This window comes from Salvelinus namaycush, chromosome 27 (assembly GCF_016432855.1).
Source record: "Salvelinus namaycush isolate Seneca chromosome 27, SaNama_1.0, whole genome shotgun sequence".
In the NCBI taxonomy this organism is placed as follows: domain Eukaryota; kingdom Metazoa; phylum Chordata; class Actinopteri; order Salmoniformes; family Salmonidae; genus Salvelinus; species Salvelinus namaycush.
The window spans coordinates 33704974-33730755 of record NC_052333.1 but is presented as its reverse complement, the minus strand read 5'-3'; the positions used below and the strand labels follow the sequence as shown (position 1 = coordinate 33730755).

At 44.5% G+C, this 25782-nt stretch overlaps 2 protein-coding genes across 2 annotated transcripts in view; both read right to left on the bottom strand.

The window, feature by feature from the left end:
* Positions 1 to 221: 221 nt before the first annotated feature.
* anxa14 (annexin A14) lies at positions 222 to 13041 on the bottom strand. The gene is made up of 11 exons (XM_038966267.1): positions 12948 to 13041; positions 12713 to 12801; positions 12472 to 12585; positions 6914 to 7004; positions 6642 to 6721; positions 4032 to 4070; positions 3830 to 3920; positions 3643 to 3738; positions 3349 to 3404; positions 3133 to 3240; positions 222 to 281 (listed from the first exon to the last, which is right to left on the bottom strand). Exons 1-11 carry the CDS (start codon positions 13039 to 13041, stop codon positions 222 to 224), a joined length of 918 nt encoding a protein of 305 aa, XP_038822195.1.
* Positions 13042 to 16606: 3565 nt separating this feature from the next.
* Positions 16607 to 25782, bottom strand: part of LOC120022118 (beta/gamma crystallin domain-containing protein 1-like) — a 31394-nt gene continuing 22218 nt past the window's right edge. The window contains exons 10-19 of the mRNA XM_038965959.1: positions 24150 to 24313; positions 23087 to 23213; positions 22836 to 22871; positions 22596 to 22708; positions 21518 to 21647; positions 21047 to 21186; positions 20830 to 20953; positions 20416 to 20574; positions 19756 to 19915; positions 16607 to 17767 (exon numbers count right to left, since the gene is read on the bottom strand). Of these exons, the coding sequence (XP_038821887.1) occupies positions 17679 to 17767; positions 19756 to 19915; positions 20416 to 20574; positions 20830 to 20953; positions 21047 to 21186; positions 21518 to 21647; positions 22596 to 22708; positions 22836 to 22871; positions 23087 to 23213; positions 24150 to 24313 (1242 nt within the window). The 3' untranslated portion in view covers positions 16607 to 17678. The remainder of the gene's footprint in view (positions 17768 to 19755; positions 19916 to 20415; positions 20575 to 20829; positions 20954 to 21046; positions 21187 to 21517; positions 21648 to 22595; positions 22709 to 22835; positions 22872 to 23086; positions 23214 to 24149; positions 24314 to 25782) is intronic.

The following is a 25782-nucleotide window of genomic DNA, read 5'->3' as shown; positions in this document are numbered from 1 at the left end:
AGACTTGATTTTTCCTTACGAAAAATGTATCAACCGGTACAATATTTTGTATTAATTATAGTCCACATAACAATTCACATTTCCAGTTGCTGCAGGATTATTTTCCTGCTGTAGCAAACTGGCTCAAATTAAGATCCTACATCTGTATACTGTAAATACTCAAATGTGAATAGTAATGTGTAGGCTGAGCTAATGTGAAATTGTACACAAAACTCATTCCTTTAGTCTTCAGATCGACAGATAGCCAGCAGTGCTTGTAGGTGATCTCCTTTGAATTGTTTCTGTTGAAAAACATTGGAACATAAAAAAAGAAGAAAAGTAATTCATTTTTTTGAAAGACTGTTGGCTATACTGCTTGGTTGAGATACTGTAGATAGATACAGTAGAAATGCATGTCAATGAAAGTATTTGTTACAGGAAATAAATACATATATTTTGTTTTTCATTCCTCAAACAGGTGTGCTACTGGCATGCAGATAAGTGTGTGTACATGTGGGAGTCTAAATGTGCATGACATCTGGTGGGTGGGTACACACAGTGGTGTAGTGGTGCCTGGAGAAGTGGGCATACTCTAATTCTGCCCCAAATTTCCCAAATGGCCAGCCCGGTGAAGGAAAGGCGCCCTGTCTGAGAAATATACTTTGTCCTATATTTCTTTCAGGTTTTCACTCTCACAAATTGGATGTTAAGAGACTGGTAGACCATCCTTGTTGCACGGTCATCACTAGTTACCACAGCCACAAAGTTATAACTACTCCATCCTTCTATTTTCAAACTATATATGCCCATATTGGACTTACTTTCTAATTATTTCTAATTCTAATACTTTTCTTTCAAAAACAAGGACATTTCTAAGTGACCCCAAACTTTTGAACAGTAGTGTATATCAGACATGATTTATGACAAAATTTCTCTTTGCCATTAATTTGAACATATTTCAGATGTATCTTACAGAATAAATAAAAATCAGTTCCATATTATTTAACACACTTTCCAGCTAGTTTACTTCAGCAGGAAAATAATCCTGCAGCAACAGGAAATGTGAATTATTATGTGGATTATAATTAATGGATATTTTTGTAGGGGTCTGAATATCTAAAATGCTATTTAAAAACTTTAGAAGCCTTTTTAAAACATCAAACGAGTGATCAAATCAAATCAAAAAGTAAGCTCCTAAATCTGTAGTCAATAGACATGACATCTGAGTCAATAGACATGAAGTCAATAGTGGGTGACATCTGAGTCAATAGACTTGTAGTCAATAGTGGGTGACATCTGAGTCAATAGACTTGTAGTCAATAGTGGGTGACATCTGAGTCAATAGTGGGTGACATCTGAGTCAATAGACATGTAGTCAATAGTGGGTGACATCTGAGTCAATAGACTTGTAGTCAATAGTGGGTGACATCTGAGTCAATAGACTTGTAGTCAATAGTGGGTGACATCTGAGTCAATAGACTTGTAGTCAATAGTGGGTGACATCTGAGTCAATAGTGGGTGACATCTGAGTCAATAGACATGTAGTCAATAGTGGGTGACATCTGAGTCAATAGTGGGTGACATCTGAGTCAATAGACTTGTAGTCAATAGTGGGTGACATCTGAGTCAATAGACTTGTAGTCAATAGTGGGTGACATCTGAGTCAATAGACTTGTAGTCAATAGTGGGTGACATCTGAGTCAATAGACATGTAGTCAATAGTGGGTGACATCTGAGTCAATAGACATGTAGTCAATAGTGGGTGACATCTGAGTCAATAGTGGGTGACATCTGAGTCAATAGACATGGAGTCAATAGTGGGTGACATCTGAGTCAATAGTGGGTGACATCTGAGTCAATAGACATGGAGTCAATAGTGGGTGACATCTGAGTCAATAGACATGTAGTCAATAGTGGGTGACATCTGAGTCAATAGACATGTAGTCAATAGTGGGTGACATCTGAGTCAATAGACATGTAGTCAATAGTGGGTGACATCTGAGTCAATAGACATGTAGTCAATAGTGGGTGACATCTGAGTCAATAGACATGTAGTCAATAGTGGGTGACATCTGTAGTCAATAGACATGTAGTCAATAGTGGGTGACATCTGTAGTCAATAGACATGAAGTCAATAGTGGGTGACATCTGAGTCAATAGACATGTAGTCAATAGTGGGTGACATCTGTAGTCAATAGACATGTAGTCAATAGTGGGTGACATCTGTAGTCAATAGACATGTAGTCAATAGTGGGTGACATCTGTAGTCAATAGACATGAAGTCAATAGTGGGTGACATCTGAGTCAATAGACATGTAGTCAATAGTGGGTGACATCTGTAGTCAATAGTGGGTGACATCTGAGTCAATAGACATGAAGTCAATAGTGGGTGATGTTAGGGCTGAAACCCCTACGTACGGAGAAGAAGGGTTTGAGAGCTACATTTGTGTAGGCTACTTCATGCATGATTTCTCTATTGTTCTACATAATATATTTTTTTGATGTAACATTTATTTTATCAGGGAGTCATACTGAGACCAAGGTCTCTTTTACAGATGAGCCCTGAATTACAGAAAATACACACATCAAAATACAAAATGCAAACAGGAAGAAGAAAAACATCCATAAAAAAACTAACACATTCATCATTACTTAACATCCTCAATCAGCTTTTTGAATTGCCCAACAGGCACCAGAACCTCTGGTGCAAGAAAACTAAAAGCTTATTTAACTCAGTAGAGACCAAATACATTTCCAGAGTTACCATCCCTGAGACCGGGGGTGGTAACTCCGATGTCTAAAGTTTAGTATTGCTGTTAGGTACAGTGGGAAAACATAGCAATGTATTAACCTACCTGACATCAAAGACGGCCAACCAACGGTTCTGGTAGAGAATGCATTGATGAGCACTAAAATTGTCGCCCGTAATATAATATATGATACGGCGTATACCTCTACTACAATACTTTGATACGCATCAGTGGGGATTAAGACGTGAGTATAGGCAATGCCCAATAAAAAAAAAAAAAGAGGGTATACCTGCCTGTAGACCCCATTACACCACTGGGTACACATACAGTGTACATATGATTGTATATGTGTGTGTGTGTGTGCGTGTGTATGTGTCCATGCGTGCGTATGTGTGTGTCTGACCTGTAGGGCTGTATAGAGTGAGGTGCCTGTCTGTCTGAGATAAGCCACTCTCACACACAGCAGATCCTCCTCACTGTGGGACACCATCACCCCCTGGACTATAGCTGCCTGGAGGGTACAAACAGAGTTTAACCAACCAAACACAACGGAAAACCAACCACCCCCAAAGAAAGACAGACGTACGGACTCATGCGTCCGGAACGTGTTGACGCTTACCTTCATGGTCTCCAGTCTCTGAGCCAGGTAGAGGTTTGGGCTCTGTATGCAACGCACTGTTATCAGAGAGAAAGGTTAGTGATCCTTTGTGTGCGAGTCCTTGCACATATTCACATCCCTCTACTGTATGTACAGTGCACTCCGTGCTCTGCTGCTTGTGGGCGCATAACTGTTTCCACCGGACATCCATTTCATTAGTAATGATGTAAGCATATGATGTAAGATAGATGTACACATTTGAATGTACACATGGAACACATGACACACACACACACACACATTCCAGTGTTTTACCCAATGTTTTCAGCCCAAGTCTCACATCTCCACTGAATGCCTTCTCTATTGCTTCATCCACTGTCTCTCGCTTCTCACTCTCCAAATTGACGAACACTGCACACACAACACAACATTACATAAAGGTCCAACTAAAAAAAAAAGGCCCACACACACACGCATACACAGTACAACCACACACACACACCTTTGTTAAGATGTTCAGAGTCTCTGGTAGTCAGAATGGTGATCCACGGTCCAGGATCTGCCTTCGCCTGATTGATAGCTTCAGCGAGAGCCTGCTCAGTCACAAGCACATAAGATTAAACAGACATATACACACACACACACAGCTTGATCACACAAAAATACACAGTGCAGTACACTAGTGCTTTATACACTGTACGTACCTCTGTGTCTCTTTGTACCATTCCTACGACCTTTTTCTTCTATTGAGTGTGAACAAGTAGAGGGAGAGGAAGAGAGTGGGATCAAGAAACATTTCTAATTCTATTGTTTGCCTATTTAACCCTTGTGTTGTCTTAAGGGTCAAAAATGACCCGCCACTATGTTTAACAGCAGAGAAAACCCCCCTAAATTATATTTTTCAACTTGAAATTGGATGACTTTTCCTAGAGTGACCCCAACATTAGAAAATGTGAAACGTCGCCTTTGTTCATATTTCCATGAAAGCTGTACACCACCAGGGTACAAAGATTGTCTTAGGGTCATTTTTTGACCCGGCAGTTATAAAATCGCGTGCGCGACACACACACATACACACACACACAGAGAGAGAAACTGAGATTACGTGCTACTGATTGAACTCAGCCAGCAGCTCCTGAAGAGGAAGGTCACCATGGTTGGCACAGTTAGAAAGAACAAGCCTGAGCTCCCCCCTGCACTCCTCGTAACAAGGGGGAGAGAGGCCTTCTCATCAAATTTTGCCTTCACCCCCACCACCCCTCTAGTTTCTTACCTCTCAAAGAGGAACAAGAATGTGGTCCTCCTGAGCACACTGCACAAAATGGCTGAGATCAGTGATCGTGAGGAGAGGAAGCCAGCCATCATCCTGGACTACAACCACAACAAAGGAGGCGTGGACAACCTGGACATTGGATATCTTGCTCTGCCTCACTGTATCCCCCCAGTAAGTCTAGGACATCCTGTTCTGGCCCACTGAAGCCCCCCAGTAAGTCTAGGACATCCTGTTCTGGCCCACTGTATCCCCCCAGTAAGTCTAGGACATCCTGTTCTGGCCCACTGTATCCCCCCAGTAAGTCTAGGACATCCTGTTCTGGCCCACTGAAGCCCCCCCAGTAAGTCTAGGACATACTGTTCTGGCCCACTGAAGCCCCCCCAGTAAGTCTAGGACATCCTGCTCTGGCCCACTGTATCCCCCCAGTAAGTCTAGGACATCCTGCTCTGCCCCACTGTAGCCCCCCAGTAAGTCTAGGACATCCTGCTCTGCCCCACTGTAGCCCCCCAGTAAGTCTAGGACATCCTGCTCTGCCCCACTGTATCCCCCCAGTAAGTCTAGGACATCCTGCTCTGCCCCACAGGTGATTGGAACTTACAGCTGAAGGACTGTCCGCTGGCCCCTGGTCATCTTCCATTACATCATTGATGTGTCCTCAATGCCTTCGTGATATGGAACAATATCAACCCTACCTGGATGCCTGATAAGTGGAAAAATAGGAGGGTGTTCCTGGAGCAGCTGGGAAAAGCACTTATAACGCCACACATTCAAAGAAGGGAGCGCCTCCCCCGCACAGCAGCCTCTGCAGCGCTTGTGAAAGCTGTTCAGGGGGCTGAATCTTGTCCTGATACACCTGAGGCTGCAGCTGGGGCAGGCAAGAGGAGGAGATGCCAATTCTGCCCCCCAAAGAAGGACTGTAAAACAAATACTATGTGCTGCACATATGAGAAATACATCTGCAAAGTCCATGCACACATACTGTCCTACATGTGCTAATCAGAGTTGATTGATTTATGTTCTTCACGTTCTTGTTTTGTATCTATTATTTTATTCGTATTTATTGTTGTTTATACACCTTGTGGGTGGGGGCAATGGTTAAAAAAATGGGAGTTGAATTCCTCATTGTACAGTATAAAAGAATATATCACTATGGGGCCAAAAAAAGATCAAGACTGTTATTGTTTCCCTTCAATAAAATGCATTCAAAACTATTTTCTGCACATTTCTGCTACTTTCTTAGGCTGTACAAGTGCTATATCTTGCTAAAAAAAATGTATGTTTACACCTATGCAGTACCTTTAGCAATAATAATAATAAACCTCTACTTTAGTAAAGAAAACAATTATGACAGGTGTGTTGAAATAAAAACGAGTGGTGTCCACTGATTTAAATGCAGTCTTTCTGATATCCACAAAGTTTGTGATGAATGACAGGTTGTTTCTTCATGCAAAATAGATTTGGGGTTTAAAATTCAATTAAGCTTCTTTATTTTAGGGGTTTAGTGAAGGCGGGTCATTTTTTTTACCCTTAGGACAAGGGGAGTATACAGAATGTTAACAAGGGTTAAAATGTACATGTCCAATTTAGTCATTTAGCAGACAACCTTACAGAGGATCTTCTAATAAGTGTAACATGTCGGTGTCTTATTGTCACGACTTCCGCCGAAGTCGGTCCCTCTCCTTGTTCGTTCGGCGGTCGACGTCACCAGCTTTCTCGCCACCGCCGATCCACTTTTCATTTTCCATTTGTTCTGTCTTTGTCTGATCACACCTGGCTTCACTTAATCAATTACTTGTTTATTATTTACCCCCCGTTCTACATGTTGTATTTGTGAGTGATTGTTTGTTGTATTGTGGTCCGTATTGTGTGGCCGTGTATATTACGTGTTATGTTTGAATTTTTGAGTAAAGTATTGTATTACTCATATCTGCTGTCCTGGGCCTGACTCATCTCACCAGCTACACACAGACAACTTTACACTTATAACAAGGCTCCAGTGAAGAGGATTTCTGTCAGGGAGGGGAGAGGGAAAAAGGTTTACCTTGAGTAAGGCCAGAACGAGTTTGGCAAAGTCCCCACTGGTCTCACCCTTCAGGTCCGTCTCTAGATCCTTATTATACTCTAAAAACACACACCACATGAAGTTATGGGGACATTATTTGGCCTCTGAATACTTTGGTGATTACTTCATGAGAACATATCATAATACAACTGTATTGATGGAAGAGCCATTCTGCCATGCGATGTTATGAAGGGATTGCAGCGATATAGATAATGATGTCTTTAGAATATCCTTGAACTGTTGTAACTTACGCTCCTTGTAGGTAGAGGTGATGTTGGCAAGCACATTGGGTGACCTGGTGCACATAATCTCTAGCAAACCCTCCTCATCTGTACCAATGCCCTGTATATAAAAAATACACTCATTTGAATTACTGTATGTTGCTCATCTGTACATTTACAGTATGTCTGATCAATGTTCCATGCACCTGCCCTCCCTCCCTCCCTCCCTCCCTCCCTCCCTCATAGACCTCACTAGGATGTATGATCAGGATCTTGGACTCATTTCTATTGATGAAGAAAAATCTTTTGAAAGTGTGTCATGCCTATCTGTTTAGGAACATGAAAGTGTTTGGCCTGGGTAGTGGGTTTAGATCATTGTCCTCTGGGGCTTCAGTTATGGTAAATGTGGGGGGTGGGCTGAGCCGGCCAGTCCCAGTTAGAAGAGAGGGATTAGACAGGTGTGTCCACTCTCGAGTCAGCTCTACTGTCTAGCCATGTAACCACTGCTGTGTAGGCTGAGGGAGCGGCTGCAGGGGATGTCAGTTCCGGGGACAGTAGGTGGGGTTCAGCTCAGTGTTGGCTTATGCTGATGACGTGACAGTGTTTGTCAAGAGGGAGGGAGATGTGGAGGAGGTTAGCATGGCTCTTCTCTTGTTTGAGGTGAACTGGGAGAAGAGGGAAGGGTTGGTTATGGGGAGATGGGCCAGAGCAGGATGTCCTAGACTTACTGGGGGGCTACAGTGGGGCAGAGCAGGATGTCCTAGACTTACTGGGGGGATACAGTGGGGCAGAGCAGGATGTCCTAGACTTACTGGGGGGGATACAGTGAGGCAGAGCAGGATGTCCTAGACTTACTGGGGGGATACAGTGAGGCAGAGCAGGATGTCCTAGACTTACTGGGGGGCTACAGTGAGGCAGAGCAGGATGTCCTAGACTTACTGGGGGGGATACAGTGGGCCAGAGCAGGATGTCCTAGACTTACTGGGGGGGGGATACAGTTAGCCAGAGCAGGATGTCCTAGACTTACTGGGGGGATACAGTGAGGCAGAGCAGGATGTCCTAGACTTACTGGGGGGGATACAGTGAGGCAGAGCAGGATGTCCTAGACTTACTGGGGGGATACAGTGGGGCAGAGCAGGATGTCCTAGACTTACTGGGGGGATACAGTGGGGCAGAGCAGGATGTCCTAGACTTACTGGGGGGCTACAGTGAGGCAGAGCAGGATGTCCTAGACTTACTGGGGGGATAATGTGGGCCAGAGCAGGATGTCCTAGACTTACTGGGGGGGGATACAGTGAGGCAGAGCAGGATGTCCTAGACTTACTGGGGGGATAAAGTGGGGCAGAGCAGGATGTCCTAGACTTACTGGGGGGATAAAGTGGGCCAGAGCAGGATGTCCTAGACTTACTGGGGGGATAAAGTGGGCCAGAACAGGATGTCCTAGACTTACTGGAGGGATACAGTGGGCCAGAGCAGGATGTCCTAGACTTACTGGGGGGGATACAGTGGGCCAGAGCAGGATGTCCTAGACTTACTGGGGGGGATACAGTGGGCCAGAGCAGGATGTCCTAGACTTACTGGGGGGGATACAGTGGGCCAGTGCAGGATGTCCTAGACTTACTGGGGGGGATACAGTGAGGCAGAGCAGGATGTCCTAGACTTACTGGGGGGGGGATACAGTGGGCCAGAGCAGGATGTCCAAGACTTACTGGGGGGGGATACAGTGAGGCAGAGCAGGATGTCCTACACTTACTGGGGGGGATACAGTGGGCCAGAGCAGGATGTCCTAGACTTACTGGGGAGGGATACAGTGAGGCAGAGCAGGATGTCCTAGACTTACTGGGGGGATAAAGTGGGCCAGAGCAGGATGTCCTAGACTTACTGGGGGGATAAAGTGGGCCAGAGCAGGATGTCCTAGACTTACTGGGGGGATAAAGTGGGCCAGAACAGGATGTCCTAGACTTACTGGAGGGATACAGTGGGCCAGAGCAGGATGTCCTAGACTTACTGGGGGGGATACAGTGGGCCAGAGCAGGATGTCCTAGACTTACTGGGGGGGATACAGTGGGCCAGAGCAGGATGTCCTAGACTTACTGGGGGGGATACAGTGGGCCAGTGCAGGATGTCCTAGACTTACTGGGGGGGGGATACAGTGGGCCAGAGCAGGATGTCCAAGACTTACTGGGGGGGGATACAGTGAGGCAGAGCAGGATGTCCTACACTTACTGGGGGGGATACAGTGGGCCAGAGCAGGATGTCCTAGACTTACTGGGGGGGATACAGTGAGGCAGAGCAGGATGTCCTAGACTTACTGGGGGGGATACAGTGAGGCAGAGTAGGATGTCCTAGACTTACTGGGGGGGATACAGTGGGCCAGAGTACGATGTCCTAGACTTACTGGGGGGGATACAGTGGGCCAGAGCAGGATGTCCTAGACTTACTGGGGGGGATACAGTGGGGCAGAGCAGGACGTCCTAGACTTACTGGGGGGGATACAGTGGGCCAGAGTAGGATGTCCTAGACTTACTGGGGGGGATACAGTGAGGCAGAGCAGGATGTCCTAGACTTACTGGGGGGGGATACAGTGGGGCAGAGCAGGATGTCCTAGACTTACTGGGGGGGATACAGTGAGGCAGAGCAGGATGTCCTAGACTTACTGGGGGGGGATACAGTGGGCCAGAGCAGGATGTCCTTGACTTACTGGGGGGATACAGTGGGGCAGAGCAGGATGTCCTAGACTTACTGGGGGGGGATACAGTGGGGCAGAGCAGGATGTCCTAGACTTACTGGGGGGGATACAGTGGGGCAGAGCAGGATGTCCTAGACTTACTGGGGGGGATACAGTGGGCCAGAGTAGGATGTCCTAGACTTACTGGAGGGATACAGTGGGCCAGAGCAGGATGTCCTATACTTACTGGGGGGGATACAGTGGGCCAGAGTAGGATGTCCTAGACTTACTGGGGGGGATACAGTGGGCCAGAGCAGGATGTCCTAGACTTACTGGAGGGATACAGTGGGCCAGAGCAGGATGTCCTAGACTTACTGGAGGGATACAGTGGGCCAGAGCAGGATGTCCTAGACTTACTGGGGGGATACAGTGGGCCAGAGCAGGATGTCCTAGACTTACTGGGGGGGGGGGGGATACAGTGGGCCAGAGCAGGATGTCCTAGACTTACTGGAGGGGGGGGGATACAGTGGGCCAGAGCAGGATGTCCTAGACTGACTGGGGGGGGGATACAGTGGGCCAGAGCAGGATGTCCTAGACTTACTGGGGGGGGGGATACAGTGGGCCAGAGCAGGATGTCCTAGACTTACTGGGGGGGGATACAGTGGGCCAGAGCAGGATGTCCTAGACTTACTGGGGGGGATACAGTGGGCCAGAGTAGGATGTCCTAGACTTACTGGGGGGGGATACAGTGGGCCAGAGCAGGATGTCCTAGACTTACTGGGGGGGATACAGTGAGGCTAAATGTTGTCTAAAAGTTGTCTAAGTTGTCTAAATGTTGGGGGTTGTTGCCACTGATCAAATCAAATCATCCAATCAAATGTTGTCACATGCTTCGTAAACAGCATGTGTAGACTAACAGTGAAACGCTAACTAACGGGTCAAACAATGCAAAGAGAAAATTGAGAAAATAGAAAAAATAATAACAAGAAATAAATACACAATGAGTAATGATAACTCGGCCATATATACTGGGGGAGTACTGAGTCGATGTGCAGGGGTACGAGGTCATTGAGGGGTAGGTCGGGATAAACAGTAGCGTATGTGATGAGTTAAAGAAGTTTGTGCAAAAAGGGTCAATGCAGATAGTCCGGGTAGCTATTTGGTTAACTATTTAACTGACTACTTAGATGTCTTTTAGGGGAACAGTGCTTTCACTGACAACGTGGCCGCTTCAATGCTCTTGCACTGATGTTGTTGGACCCCACAGAGTCTCTTCAAGCAACTGCAAAAGTTACTTGTAGACCTTTTTTTGGTCTGGTCGACACCGGACGTGCATGAGGGGGGCTGGGGTTGGTGGATATTGGGTCCAGAGTCACAGCTTTCCACCTACAAGCTGTGCCAGCAGGGGGTGTGCTGGAGAGACACAGGGCTGTTCTGAGGAAGGCAGGGGCCTTGGATCTGACAGGCACTTGTTCCTTTTGGATCTGGAGCAGGCCGATATGTCAAGCCGTACTCCGTTCTACCGCGCTGTGCTTCGGGCGTGGAAAGAGACTCTTAACTGTTTACAGTGATGTTTCATGGCCAGGAGCATTACTAGTGGAGGAGCCACTCTTCCACAACCCCCTCATCCAGTCCAGAGTGCTGACCTTGAACCAGAGTTGTGAGAGGGGGGGGGGTTCACTAAGCTGGGTGGTCTAAGAGAGAAGGATGGGTGTAAATCTGCCAGTGACATGACGGAGGCTTCCTCCATGAAGTCACCCAGGCTGCTGCAGCAGGTGGTGGTAGGGTTCCATGCTGCACTAGCGGGCTCCTTCAGGGAGCTGCTGGGAAGCAGGCAGAGACCGGGCTGTTTAACCACGAGTGACATTGATCTCGCTCTTTTTACCATCTACCTCCTTTTCCCCCAGCTGCTGTTGCAGGGGAACACCAGGAGGGCGAGGAGCTGATTGTATTGTACAACCAGCAAAAAGGCTTTGTATGTATGAGGTGGCTGTCAAGGTGGATCAATAAGACAATTTGCATGGGCTGAAAGCAACAGGGTGGCCGGGCACTTCCCTGAGAGGATGTTGGCGCTCCCTGTATAAGACTGCCATAGAGAAGTATACTGCTGATCTACAGTGGAGGATTATTCACGGGGCTATCGCTACAAACAGGTGTGTGTCGCACCTTGATCCATCAGCGGGGAGGGGGTGTCTGTTCTGTGGGGAGGAGGAAACAGTGCAGCATCTGTTTTTCTTCTGTTCCAGACTGACAGGGCTGTTTTCTGTCCTGGTGGTATACAGGGTTGGGGCTGACTTGGGACCTATATGTTGAAGGGCCTAGGTTTAGTGTGGCTAACAGCCAAATGGACTGCCTAGTAAACTTCCTATTTTTTATTTAACCTTTATTTAACTAGACAAGTCAGTTAAGAACAAATTCTTATTTACAATGACGGCCTACCGGGGAACAGTGGGTTAACTGCCTTGTTCAGGGGCAGAACGACAGATTTTTACCTTGTCAGCTCGGAGATTCGATCCAGCAACCTTTCGGTTACTGGCCAAACCGTCTAACCACTAGGCTACCTGCCACCCTGCCTGCCCGTGTTGGGGCAGGCAAAAATGGCAGTGTGGAAGACCAGGAAGTATGAGATGCAGCGGGTGGGATGTAAGGACCACAGAGCTCGGCTGACACTGGATCATGCTTACTGTGGGCTGGTGAACCATCTGGAGGACCTTGTAGAGGTGTGGGGTTCTGTGTACAGTGGACGACGAGGAGTGGCTTGGTTTGAACTGTTTAGTACAGTTACAATGCAGTAAAGAGAGTACTAAAGTGATGTAAATTATTGGAACAATAAAGGTATGTTTTATTTTTTTTTAATTCTCTCTCTATCCCTCCCTTCCACCCTCTTTCTCCTGTCCCCCTCTGTCCCACCATCCCTCACCTCCATGGATTGTCTCAGACGATAGGCCTCAAACTGCAGTGGGGTCATCAGCAAGGCCAACAGCAAATTCTCCAACTCCCCAGACAGGGCCTTCTTCAGCCCAGAGGACAGCTCCTGGTCCAGGGGGACAACACATAGTCAGTGTGTCTGAACTATGGTCAGTTTGGAATTTTTACCTGTAATGGCTGAGGTTAGGATTTGAAGTGGGTAACCTTGTCCCAGTATTGTAGTTACTAGTTACCTTCTCTGTGATGGTTTTGAAGGTCTGAGCGATGATTTGTCTTTGAGCATTGCTACGGTTGGTCAGGATTTTTATCAGAGTAAGTGTGTCTGTAATCAGACCGGAAAGGAGATCTTGTTAAGATTTTTTTTAAATAAAATAATGCAAATCATTTTTAATACCCAAGGGTAGAACAAAACGAGCCTTGAAGCCCATATACTTTAATCATTATGAGTTATGATGACTGAGGCTGTACCTTTCTGTTCCAGGGCAGCCTGAATGTTCAGAGCATCTTTCTTAGCATGGAAGTTAAGGAAGGGCCTTATAGTACCCAAGGTACCCCAGGACATCTCCTAGGAGAGGACCAGCGTAAGAATGAGTGAGAGAGGAAGGGCAAGGCCAATGGAGGAGAGGATAGAGGGTGACGATAGGGGAAATAGACAGATAGAGGGGTAGGGTAAGACAGAGAAAGGGCATTGGAAGGGGACAAAATGGAAGAGGGTGAAGAAAATAGTTAAGTGGGAGGACAAGGAGACAAATGAGGGGGGGGGGGTGAGAAAGGAGAGTGAGAGAGAGCTCAGCAAAACAGTGACAAGATGAGGACTGTGAGGGAGAGGGAGGGGAGTGAAACCGGCAAATGTGCATTTTGCCTGGGCAGGCATTATCCTAAAGGTTTCACACGCTTCCATTTCACAATGGAGAATTGTAAGAATTCTAAACATGCAATCGTCAACCATAGTGCAGGAAAAAGAGGCGATAGGACAGGTAGGGTGAAGAAAAAGTGACGAAACTAAGATGCAGAGATGTCGACAGATAAAGAGATGAAAGATTGACAGACAAAGGGGACAGAGATTCCTAACACTCACATATGATGGCAAGTACTCAATGTCCATGTCTGAATTTCACCTGCGAAAGAGGAAACGAGAGAGACTATTTAATACAACCACACCACTGTTTCATGCATGAATGAAGACAGGTGAGGAATGATGGAACGTGTCATTGTTGAAAACTCCAGATTTAATCACAAAAGCAGTCATGAGCTCTCATAAGTCAAATGAAATGCATTTGTTAAATGTTGTTGAATGCATTGATAGCCTTTATAGAATGGTGTTTTACACACTCACAACCTGTAATTAAGGTTTATTAAGTCTAAAAATGCTTTATAGTGTAGCAGGCACTATAAATGCATGAACTATGCCTTATATACAGGTGGTTCATAGAAAGTGTAACCAATGTCCTCTTTCTTATTTCTTGGGTTTTCTTTATATAATATTTTTTTATTTGTTATACTATTTTGATATTGACAACTGCACTGTTTGACAGAGCTTGCATTTCACTATACTTGTGTATGTGGCAATAAAACTTTAACTTAGCCCACAACATTAAATTCTGAAACTCATAAAGGATGCCTGCCCAAATGACAGAAACCACTCTAAAGTCACTCACAATTAGTAATATGGCAATATGGTCACTAATATACACACTATACGCTACAATGTTTTCTCAAAAGCGCTGTCGGACAAATAATAATAGTACTAGTTCCTACCTGTGACAAAGAAAACCAGTAGTCAGAACGAAAGGTGAGCAAGTAGCTAAACTGCCCTTACGACAACGAAACTGCCTTTCCTGCACCCGCCTCCTCTTTCCCTCAAATACCTCTTGCAAAAAATCTTATTTTTGAACCAATGAGAGCTCAGGACCCACAAGCAGGTTATTGCCATTGGTCCATCAGATATCTATGGCAACTCGCGTAGATAACTAGGAAATGTCTAACATTCCCGAGCTGAGGAGACATCTGGACTATCTGGTTAAGACCAAGCGACCCTTGAACATCTGCTGATGTACAAAGGGCTTTATAAATACATTTGACGTGACATAGTTGACCATAAAAATAGAACTAATAAGGGTCCATACTAGTAATAGGAGGGCTGTTTTGTTTTCATACACATATGGTATCTTTAAGCAGGGAATATTTTGATTGGGGTAAAGGAAGATGTCATGAATGGGATTATGAACAGCTGAGTTTCATAGAAGAATCTACAATGAGAGCCACAAGATAACTAACCTCACCATTCAACATACCAAACCAGCTTACAATCTAAGGGTGTATTCCAGCGTTTCCCAAACTCGATCCTCGGGACCCATGCACATTTTTTTTTTTGGCCTAACACTACACAGCTGATTCAAATGATCAAAGCTTGATGATTAGTTGACTATTTGAATCAGCTGTGTAGCGCTAGAGCTAAAAACCAAAACATGCACCAAGTTTGGGAAACCCTGGTCTATTCAATCAAATCTGTTATCCAGGTGTCCGGGGTAAGTTCCTTCTTGCAAAGGTAAAAGCCGTCTTTGAACGCTTATGAGGGTGAGGTTTTGTGCAGGGCAAGGAAGGTTTCCTCAACCTTACCACAGAAACGAAATGTCCGGTTTTGACTGAATAGAATCAAGAGACTTTCCTTTGTGAGAGAATTGTAAGAAGAGGGAACATGTATCAAATTCGGAAGAGAATCCAGGTAAAACAAAGCCCAAATACATTTCAGGTGAATTCAGGACAATACTAAAAACAGAAGAAAACATCTGATTTGACCCTTCTGACCAATATGTTTATAAACTTAACTTGTAGCACCTAAATCTTGGTGTTGCCTCTTAACTTAAACAAGAGGGACTGAAACCTTCATGTTTAGAACGGACAGAGTCCAACAAAGAAGCCATTCAACACCCAGGACATGTGAAAACCCCTAAGATCAGATATCCATTCAACAGCTCTGATCTTGTTCCTCCCGTTTAACATTACAGAGGTCAAAAGAGAAAACATTCTACTTCTCTCTGTATTTCCACGGAACTCAGTCATAAAGATTATTGGACTTAAAATGTGAACGGGAGACACAGGGAGAGAGCGACACAGAGGGGATGGTGCGTTGGAGGCGGCTCCAAAGTAAAGGGACGCATATTTACAGCCACGTGAAACAAGCTGGTGATTTACAATGACATTTACACATTACTGATACATACATTTACACCATTATTACTGATACATACATTTACACCATTATTACTGATACATACATTTACACCATTATTACTGATACGTACATTTACACCATTATTACTGATACGTACATTTACATATTATTACTGATACGTACATTTACACATTATTACTGATAAGTACATTTACTAGACAGAGAGGCAGCTGGGTTTCCATTACAAATACAATGCTTACCTGGTTTGGTGAGGAACTTGGAAAGTTCCACTCTCTTCCTTACTGTGTCCGCCTAGTGCCTAGGATATTGTCTGTACTCTGTTCCTGGAGCAGAGTGAAATGAGATATGTGGGTCTACTGTGTGGCCACTGTCAACAATGGGAAGTTTCGCTGTGAATCGGTTGGATGGATATGATGTACGATTGTTCCACTTTAGCGTGTCGGATATAAAAGTCACCATTTCAAATGTATCCAGTATCATTATGTCTTACCTCTATTGCCATTTAGTTCATTGTACTGTATGTATAAATGCAGGCCTGAGATGTGCCTTTTTGTGAAGGATTAGACTACTAATAAAACCTATGCATTTAACCTGGAGCTACAAGTATGTACTTATGCATAGTATGTTCTGTACAGAGTAGGGCCACATACTATACTATCAGTTGACTTGTCTCACTCTTAACAGTCCTGTATCTTGTACGCACATCACCATGGTATTCAGGACGGCTTGCTCAGTGTTTCTAGATTACGTCTGTGTGAATCCTGATAGCCAATCTAGATGACGGTCGTACACAGTACCACTGCTCACCCCTGACCGATCTGTATTATAAAAACATGTGAAAGCCCTGGACGACACAGAATACATGACAGTATACTGTAACTGATCTATAATTGAAGATCTATGAAAAGGACAAGACACATTTCAGATGAACAACAATTGATATGTTTTATTTAAACTTGATATTTTAAAACCACGTTTATTTCCAATCACATATTTTTGGTATAAAAGAATGCACAGAGAAGCAAGGCATTTGGTGTTATATAACAAATAGAGCAACATGTATGTTGACAGTGAACGGCAACGTATGATTAATATCTATGCAAGTACAGAAGTAATACCATAGTGGAATAGAAACACCAACTTGATGAACATACTTGTAGCATGAGAGAAGAACTGCATAAAAGCCCACAGGGTCATTGCACTGCATCATACATTATATGTATTGTGTATGTATTATACTGAATTATACATTATTATATGTATTGTGTATGTATTATACTGCATCATACATTATTATATGTATTGTGTATGTATTATACTGCATCAAGAATACACTTCCCATCCAATGTTTTCCCAAAACGTAGTACATTGCATAGTCAAACAAAATACAACCAAAAAGTCAATTCAGAAAATAACTTGCATAGACGTGGCTTCCTTTATGAATCCATCTTAAATATACTGCATATAGCCACAGATAATGTACCATTTAGTAGATGTAACTTTGACCTTCCCAATAATCATTGGTGAGTTCAAATGAATGGTTAAGTCCACTACTGTGTGTGTGGGTAAGCCGGATCATACCATCCAAGTCATGGAAGAATCTGATAGCGTAGAATGTCTGTAAATAGAATAATCCAAATATACATATTTAAGGAGAGTGGGGGGGTGAAGCATTATCCTTCTCATCCTCTCCGGTTGATTCAAAAGGCACTGGTTGTTTATTGTCGAGTCGTTCATATGCTGCGGTCCTCACGTCGAGCCAAGAAATGATCATCCTCGTAGGGTTTTTTCACGGAATGAAAGGAAAAACCCTTTAACTGCAATGAAGACGTTCTCAGAACATCTTGCGGTGCCTGGTGATGACAAGGCTAAGTCTGTGGTGCTTCCTAATGTCCATCTCCACAGACTGAAAAGCAGGAGTTCTGAGAGGGTTGGTGATATTGCAACGTATTGTATTGAAGGAGCGGGTGAAGGTTGTGGGTTGAGGGAAGGTTGTTGGAAGGTTATAGCAGCTCCAACTCCCACTGTTGGCAAGGCCTCTCCTCACTCTCTGGTAAAATCACCACATGGTCTCTGTCGTACTGCTTGCCACCTGAGAGATACAATTATATCATTCATTTATAGCATGCTTATCAATAAGTGATGTGATTATTATTTTTGGAATCAAACATGCCTATTTAATACATCTATATCTTATCAGTAGACTTTACTTCCTATATATGTTGTGCCCATCACATCCCATAAATACAGGGGGGTAAGCAATGTTCCCTCTAAGCTGCTGTCCACCTCCTCCAGAAGAAAGGCCAGGCCGTGCAGAGATGCAAGACATTGAACTTCACTGAGTTCACCCCATTAGTTTGTGATATAAATCAATGTTTTTTTCTGTGATTGAATCAACATTATACAGCCCCTTTTCAATGCAACAAACTGAAATATATGTAACTTTACAAGATTGAGTCTGTGATTGTATTGAAGGCAGAGCCAGAGAGCAACAGAGTAGAATTCTATTGGCGGGGGTAGCCCACGAGCAGTCTTTCAATCACCTGCAAGTGAATGTGCTTTTCAGATCAGTGCGTGTGTACATTTGTTGATATTCTATGCTAGCTATCGAGTTATTAGCCCAGTTATATACACTGAATAAAACAATTAAAAAAAATATTGTGGACATTCCTGCCAATTGCACGCTCCCTCAAAACTTGACACATCTGTGGCATTGTGTTGTGTGACAAAACTACATCAGGAACACCTGTGTAATGATCATGCTGTTTAATCAGCTTCTTGATATGCCACAACTGTCAGGTGGATGGATTATCTTGGCAAAGGAGAAATGCTCACTAACAGGGATGTAAACAAATTTGTGCACAATATTTGAGAGAAATAAGCTTTTGGGCTTATGGAAAAATTCTGGTATCTTTTATTTCAGCTCAGTGCATTCGGGGAAGTATTCAGACCCCTTGACTATTTCCACATTTTGTTATGTTACAGCCTTATTCTAAAATTGATGAAATCGTTTTTGTTTCCTCATGGTCTGAGAGGCCTTTAGGTGCCTTTTGGCAAACTCCAAGCAGGCTGTCATGTGCCTTTTACTGTGGACTGGCTTCTGTCTGGCCACTCTACCATAAAAGCCTGATTGGTGGAGTGCTGCAGATGGGAGAACCTTCCAGAAGGACAACCATCTCCACACAGGAACTCTGGAGCTCTGACAGAGTGACAAGCCCTCCTCCCCGGTAAGGCCCTCCTCCCCGGTTTGCACAATTTGGCCGGGCGGCCAGCCCTAGGAAGAGTTTGTGGTTCCAAACCTCTTCCATTTAAGAATGATGGAGGGCACTGTGTTCTTGCAGACATGTATTTATTTTGGCTACCATGGCTATGCCCCCATAGGATGACAATGCCCCCATCCACAGGGCACAAGTGGTTGAATGGTTTGACGAGCATGAAAACGATGTAAACCATATGACACAGGAGTCGCGTTTGTGTTTTTCACGCAGAAAAGGAAACAGGTCTAAAATGCTTCTTATTGTAAATTCTGCTCAGCTTCAGTCAGGGTTCGCTCCAAATCATGAACGGAAAAGGTCTCATTTTATTCAGTATAGATAAGTATAGGTCAGCAATGGGGAGTTACTGCTTCCTACAAGAGCACAAAATGTGTAGGCTACAGTTCAAGCTGTCTTTGAAAAGCTAGTCACGTAAAAAGCTTAATTAAAGGGGCAGTGTTGTATTTTGAGACAGGCTTGAATGTGCAAATAAGCCAATGGGCTGCCTACTCTGTCTGATTCTCTGTATGTTAATAATAATGACTTTTATTTTGTAAAGTGGTTTCTTGCATCATACAACACAACACAATTTACAGTCACCTGTTTGGCCCATAATGTTATAGACTAAGTAAAAAATAATGAATTAATGTCAAGCCCTTCATAATGTAAAAACGTTATTAAAAGTCACATGCAAGTAGACATTGGTTTTGTTGGTAGGCCTACATTATGCTCAAATAGCCACAATAGCCTATTGTTATTGCATGAAAGCACAAATCATGTGTGTAGTTCCTATCAATTCCCTCCTAAGATGACAGTAGTGTCTCACCCTTGATGTCCAACACCATACCAGGGAAGGTAAGGCTGGGGATGGTGCCTCTCATCTGGGCTGACCAGGTCTGGACAGGCTGCCGGGCCTCTGACCACAGCACCACTTTCGCCCCCGCCTCCACATTCCCCATCACCTGCAGGCTCATAGTAGGAGCCAACTAGAGAAAGACGGACATAAGAAAATGTTGAACTCTGGTCAACTCTCTTTGTTTTCAGTGGAAAGACACAATAACCTTCCATAATTATTTTGATTACTATAGGACTAGCAGATTGTTCAACAGTCAATGTCTATGTGAATCTAAGACCAGGGGTGGGAAACTCCTCAAGGGCTACAGTGTATGCCAGTGTCCATCTTTGCCTTTTAATCAGAGACTAATGTCTACCTGGACAAACAGGTGTGAGCCCTCTATGGTCAATCAATCAATAATTGTGATTGATATAATTGATAAATGTATCAATCAAGTGCCAGGATGGTATCAAATGATTTTTTTTTTAAACAGTAAAAATGCAGCTCTTCAGAACTGTAATCCGGGAACCCATGGGGTTGTGCGAGGGAGTCTCAGGGGTTCCTCAGTAAAGGTGAAAGAAAATGATCATAAGAATAAAGAAAAATTGGGGGGAAAAAAAGTTGAGGAACTTTATTCCTTGTAAGTAATACCTTGTTCTTGATGAGGCCCTCCTGGTAGAACCAGATGTCGCTCATGCCCTCCACCTGCTCGATCACCACCACGCGTCCTGACTTCATTTCCTCTACGCCGCCCTGGATGGACAGGAAGTGACCTCGCTCCTTGCTCTTGATGCGGAAGAAGCGCCGCTTCTGCAGGGCGTGGAAACAGTCACATGTCAAAGCAAATAGAAGTGGCGTAAAAGGGCTTCATAACTTTGTATAAGCATGTATGAGATTTTATGATGTCTTATTATAAGGCTTATAATAAATTAGGTTTCTATGTAAAAAATGTTCAACTGACTCACAATGGCAGTGATTTAATATCACTATTCTAAGCAAAAAAATGTTTTTTCTTACAGTGTATTATAACTGGAATGAAGTAAAGAAGTAGAGTGGGATACGAACCTGTCGTACTGGGTACATTGAGCCAATGGTGAGAAGCTGACTGAACTTGGGCCAGTTGGTGATTTCAATGGGTTCTAATAGGAACTGGCGCCCCCTGTAGTTACTGTGCTCACACAGCACCCAGCTGTAAAGAGCGCAAGTGAGGTATCGGGTGAGAGAGTTAAACAAGATCACAGAATGTCAACACTCAGAATAACACACACACGCGCACACTCACCAGCCTCGGTTGACTCTGACAGAGAGTAGATGGTTGTTGTAGCCCTCCTCCAGCATATTGACCACCTCTGTGTCCACTGTGATCTCCCTGCCCTCCAAACACTCCAGACCAAACAGAGAGATGGAGGGCACTGAGAATACCTGGGGAAACAAGGGGATTAAGATACACAGTGTTAAGATAGGCTTTATTAGTCCACACGGGATGTCTTCTGCTTCTGCTTCCCCCCCCCCCCCCCAACCCCTCCGATATACACAAACATTAGGTTGAATAGGCTGGCGCAGTGTTACAGTGGGTCAGGCTAGGAGCATTAAGCCAAACATACCGAAATACTATGATGAACAAATTGATTCCTTAAGTGATTGAAAATAAAATGGTGAGAGACAGACAGACAAAGTGAAATGTGATGGTGAGAGGGAGGGGAAAAGGCCAGTCTATATACGAGTGGGACGAGGATACGAGGATTGTTCTTACCAGCGGGACAGTCTTCAGTGAGCGTATGACACAGTTCGGAGGACAGCCCATGCTGGTGAAGTTGGGGTAGTCTCCTTCTGACAGGATGTACAGGTTCCCTGAATACTCACGGCCCTCGTACACCACCCAACTGGAACACAGAGGAGCACACAAAACCCATTTAAAACCCATTTACTAACCCCACATACTCATCAGTACAGTGATAATAATTTGCTGGCTCGTCTCTAGGCCCTTCATCACTCCATACCATCCTCTACATCTCCTCTAAGCCTGTGTATCCTTCCATCGCTCCTAATTCTACATTTTCCCCTCTCAGAACTTTGTCAACTACACTTGGTGTGTGTGTGTGTGTGTGTGTGTGTGTGTGTGTGTGTGTGTGTGTGTGTGTGTGTGTGTGTGTGTGTGTGTGTGTGTGTGTGCGAACGTATATATATATATATGAGTGTGTGTCTGCATGCATGCATGTGTTGGTTCTGTCCCACCTTCCTCTCGCTAGTCAGGACTTGGCGATAAACTTGTCAGAGTAATAATTCCGTGATGGCTCATCTCTTATAAGTCCTCTATCCCACTGTTTCTCAACTCTGGTCTTCGAGGACCCCCAACAGTACACAGTTTTGTTGTGGCAGCCGACGAAGCACACCGGATTCTACTTGTCAACTAATCATCAAGCCCTTGACAAGATGAATGAGGTGTTTTTCCGGGGCAACAACAACAAGATGAATCTCCACACTCTTAGAAAAAAGGGTTACTAAAGGATTCTGCGGCTGTCCCTATTGGAGAACTCTTTGGTTCTAGGTGGAACCCTTTTTGGTTCCAGGTAGAACTCTTTTGGGATCCATGTATAACCCTCTGTGGAAAGGGTTCTTTATGGAACCCAAAAGGATTCTACCTGGAACCAAAAGGAGATCCTCAAAGGGTTCTCCTATGGGGACAACCGAATAACCATTTTTTGTTCTAGATAGCACCTTTAATTCTAAGAGTGCACTAAGCCTGTGTAACCTCCTAAATTCTCCTTCATGCTTTCCTCTCTTTGGCTACTGCCAGAATGTTAGCTCTGTGTGTGTTGGTCTCGGCCCACCTTCCTCCCACCACTCTGAAGGACTTGGCGATGAGCTTGTCAGAGAGGGACTCCTGGTTCTTGTCACACAGATGGCATTCACCCTGGAAATCTGGCTCCGTGTACAGCATCACCTGAGAAGGACAGGGACAGCGAAGGAAGAAAGAGTTAAAAATCGGTCACATTTACCGTAGACATAGTTCGAAGTGAAAAGAGATCGCGTGACTGCAGAAGGATATACGATTGCGCAAGGTGTCTCACCTCTCTTCTGACGTTGCCCTGGTTTTCGCTCGGAGCCTGAAACAGACACACGACAACTGAGTGCACGGAGTAAACATCGAAAATGTCAAACATCCTTTTCATATTTCCCTCAGGCTGACAAAGCGATCAAAACATTAGAACATTGAAGGAGCAGCGAAACAGCGCGGGTGTTCTCTCAGTTCATTTGCCTGTCTGTTTGCGTCTCTCCACTGTCAACTCCGGTAGAAAAGAGTCTCCAGGCTCCTACTCACCTGTAGGATGGGCTGGACAGAGCAGATGCGGTTGTCTGTAGAGCCCCAGTCAGCAGAGTTACTGTAGAAACCTTTCTCCAGGATATACTGGTCACCAGAGAAGTCCACGTGAGAGTAGGCGATCCATCTGGAGGAGAGAACATTGGAGTCAAACCTCCACTAATACTCTAACATCCTCCATTCACTGTTGGAGGGACCTTGTGTTCAATTTATTATGCCTATAATGTAATAAAATCCAGCTATTATCAAATATGATCATGTTCTTATTAACTTATCAGCCAGCATCAAGTTATTATCAGAGCCATATCTATATTGGCTCTAGTGATGATCATATTCTTATTAACTTATCAGGCCTCTGACACACAAGCATTATATCAGTCATTACTATGCTATTACTATATAAAGCAGGGGTGAAAGTAAGGTGGTACGATCCGGTACAACTTCCCGGCCAAATTACATAGCGGGGGCACGCTGTACCGGTTAAACGTGAGCCTATATCATAATAATGAAAAGAAAACGTCCAAAAACTGTACGATCCAAAATGCGATGTGGTCGACGAGAACACGGACACTTTGCCACGGCAGAGACGAGTTGCTGACACAGAGTGGACAGCAGTGGACTTATACATCCTGGCCCAATGACAGTCACCAACGTCATTACACTTTGTGCTGTTTTGTGTGACAGGATGGCTCTTTACATTCACCACTGGTTGGAGGCAGGAAATATGTTGCCAGTGGAAGAACGTGCGCGAGTATCCTAGTAAAGAAGCCCTTTGAAGTGATTGTTTGACAAATCAGATAAAAACATCATGACTGTTTGTGTTTATGCCACAATAAAAAGGTTATACATTCTAAAAGTTAAATGACAAATCTTTAGGACTAGAACCCACAGAGATCCTATTGAATTAATAGGGGTTCGATATGGAACTCTATGATTAGGCCCATAAAAAAATACAGGAGGTCCAATACCGGGAAGAAATGTCTTCTACTTTCACCCTTGCATATAACACTAGACTCTACCCTGTTAGACTATAACGCTGCTCGTCACAAGCACGTGTACTTACGCTCCACTGAGGACCTGGATGGAGCGCGTGGTTGTGTGGAAACCAAACAGCTCCACGTCAGGAATGGCTTTGGTCACCTCAAAGGTGTTCTCCTGCTCCACCATCCCCTCCTCCTCCTCCTCGTCTGGCTGCTCATACATCACCAGCATGGGCTCCGTCAGGTCCTACAGGGGACAGAGGGGTCAGAGGTCACATGCTGTGCCTCCAGGTAGGAGTTGTCTTTAGGCACAGATCTAGGACCAGCTACATCCTAAACTTAACCAGCAGGAAAGGAATAGCTACAGTAAGCACGCTGGCGCCCACAGACACAGTGAGGTCTTGATGTGGTGTGTTCCACTGTCCTTATAGATGCCATCTGTTGTTTCCGTTTCTGGTCAAAAGTATTTCACACTGATTAGTTCAATGGAACTACATTTGTTTTTGAGTGAATGGCCACGCTGCTCTATGGCAACAGGGGACAAGTTAATTCTAGATATGAATCCTAACCCCAATCCAAAAGCCTAACCTGAGTATGTCCCTGTGCCTGGGTCATCTAGATATAATACAGGTCACTGCCAAAATAATGGAAACACTTGAAATTGTTGCGTTTATATTTTCTTTGTATCCCGCATTTACTCAACAATTTCACTGAGTTAGCTTTATTACAGACAAAAATACTCCTCAGTTTCATCAGCTGTCCAGGTGGCTGGTCTCAGATGATCCCGCAGGTGAAGAAGCATGCTTTGGAGGTCCTGGACTAGTGTGGTTAGATGTGGTCAGCGGTTGTGAGGCCGGTTGGACGTACTGCTAAATTCTCTAGAATGACGTTGGAGGTGGCTTATGGTAGAGAAATGAACATGAAATTCTCTGGCAACAGTTCCGGTGGACATTCCTGCAATCAGCATGCCAATTGCACGCTCCCTCAACTCGAGACATCTGTGGCATTGTGTTGTGTGACAAAACTGCACATTTTAGAGTCGCCTTTTATTGTCCCCAGCACAAGGTGGTGCTTCTACACAGGTGTTGTTCCTGAGTTAACTAAGAAATTAACATCCCATCATGCTTAGGGTCATATATAAAAATGCTGGGCTGGACATTATTTTGGCTACCATGGCTATGCCCCCGTAGGATGACAATGCCCCCATCCACAGGGCACAAGTCGTCAATGGTTGAATGGTTTGATGAGCATGAAAACGACGTAAACCATATGACACAGGAGTCGCGTTTCCGCTTTTTACGCAGAAAAGAAAAGATAAAACGCAGAAAAAATATCTTGATGCATTTTGTAAACGCAGATCTAAAATGCTTCTTACTTTAAATTCTGCTCAGCTTCAGTCAGGATTCGCTCCAAATCATGAACGGAAAAGGACTAGTTTTGTGCAACAGTTGCACTCGGATGAAATATACTGACCTCCAATATGAAACTCAGATGAAATGATTTCAAAAGGCAGAAAATGCAGATTTATGAAAGTTAATGTGACCCCGGTGCCATGACCTTCTCGCTCACTCACTCCTAATATTGAGGTTTGAGCTGCACCCATTTAGAATAGCCTCAATTCGTCAGGGCATGGAATCTACAAGGTGTCGAAAGCGTTCCACAGGGATGCTGGCCCAATGTTTCCCACAGTTGTGTCAAGTTGGCTGGATGTCCTTT